Here is a 1,112-nt window from a genome sequence, read left to right as displayed (position 1 = left end):
TGGCTATAAACGAAATATCAGGCCAGCTGGATGTGGATCTCATCCTTCGTTGCATGTCTGATGAAAACTTGCCATATGATCTGAGAGCTTCTTTCTGCCGGCTGATGCTGCATATGCATGTTGACCGTGATCCACAAGAGCAAGTAACACCAGTGAAGTATGCGCGCTTATGGTCTGAAATACCTTCTGAAATTGCTATTGATGAGTAAGTACTTGGTGGGGCAAGGGTGAGAGATGTAAATCTGTGTGGTTTTTTTTTTTTCCCTTTTTAATACTAAAAGCAAAACTAAACAAGCCTGGAGCTAAATTACGAGCTTTGCCACTCCTGTAAGAGTCCAACTTATCCTGCTAGCACAGTGTGGAAAATGAAAGCTTGTGAGATCAAAACAGTCGCATTCAATGAGACGCTCATTGAAAAAATCTTCCTCAAGGTGGAAAGCTCTGTTTGGAGCTTTGTATGGATGCTGCATGGCTCTCTCGAGAGGCAGTGGGATCCAGTAGGTGGTGCCTAGGCGTTATACAGACTGATGCGGAGCTTCTGTGATTTGTGCAAGCAACTTAAATTGTGCTGTTGTTCTTTTTCCCATCCTCTTGCTAGTCTTGAATACTCAGTGTAGCTCTTCAGGGGAGGGATAGTGAAACACCTAGCACAGTGTTGGCTAGAAGGAACCAAGATGAGACTTGCCATTGTACCCATTTTTTTTCTCCGCAAGGAAGGACAGGGCTGCAACTAACACAGGACTGGTAATACAATCAGTCATGTTTCTTTAGCTGCTACTGGAAGGCAAACATTGGTCACTGTCCTCTAAATGCTATTTTAATGCAAACAGCTTCAGTTGTTCCTAGTGACCTATTTACAGTCTTCCTAAGTCTCAAACTGATTTTTTTTTTTTTTTTTTTTTTTTTTTCCCTTTCCCCCTGCCCCACTCATAGGTATAAACACTTCAGCCTGTTAAATGTAGGGCTTTAAATTTCTGCAGCATTACCAGTATCGTATTCCTTGGTATTTTCCTTCCCACTAACCTAGTTTGTCTGTTTTGATGGAAGTCCAGTAGATCATCATCAGATGTGAATTCCATGTGGAGGGGAAAAAGAAAGACCCAAAGCAGGAG

The 1,112-nt window shown here is 42.3% G+C and overlaps 1 protein-coding gene across 2 annotated transcripts in view; it reads left to right on the top strand.

Annotated features, from left to right (window-relative positions):
• The window catches only part of ITPR1 (inositol 1,4,5-trisphosphate receptor type 1), a 327,597-nt gene that overhangs the window by 123,346 nt on the left and 203,139 nt on the right, over nt 1-1,112 (top strand). Inside the window, exon 19 of one of the 2 annotated variants that reach the window (XM_019504707.1) lies at nt 1-205. The exons of the other annotated variant lie outside the window; for it this stretch is intronic. Within the exon in view, the coding sequence (XP_019360252.1) occupies nt 1-205 (205 nt within the window). The remainder of the gene's footprint in view (nt 206-1,112) is intronic. 2 annotated transcript variants of the gene reach the window in all.

This window comes from Gavialis gangeticus, unplaced genomic scaffold (genome assembly GCF_001723915.1).
Source record: "Gavialis gangeticus isolate Ggan-Ray unplaced genomic scaffold, GavGan_comp1, whole genome shotgun sequence".
In the NCBI taxonomy this organism is placed as follows: domain Eukaryota; kingdom Metazoa; phylum Chordata; order Crocodylia; family Gavialidae; genus Gavialis; species Gavialis gangeticus.
The sequence above is the reverse complement of the archived record's forward strand: the minus strand, read 5'-3'. Positions and strand labels throughout refer to the sequence as shown.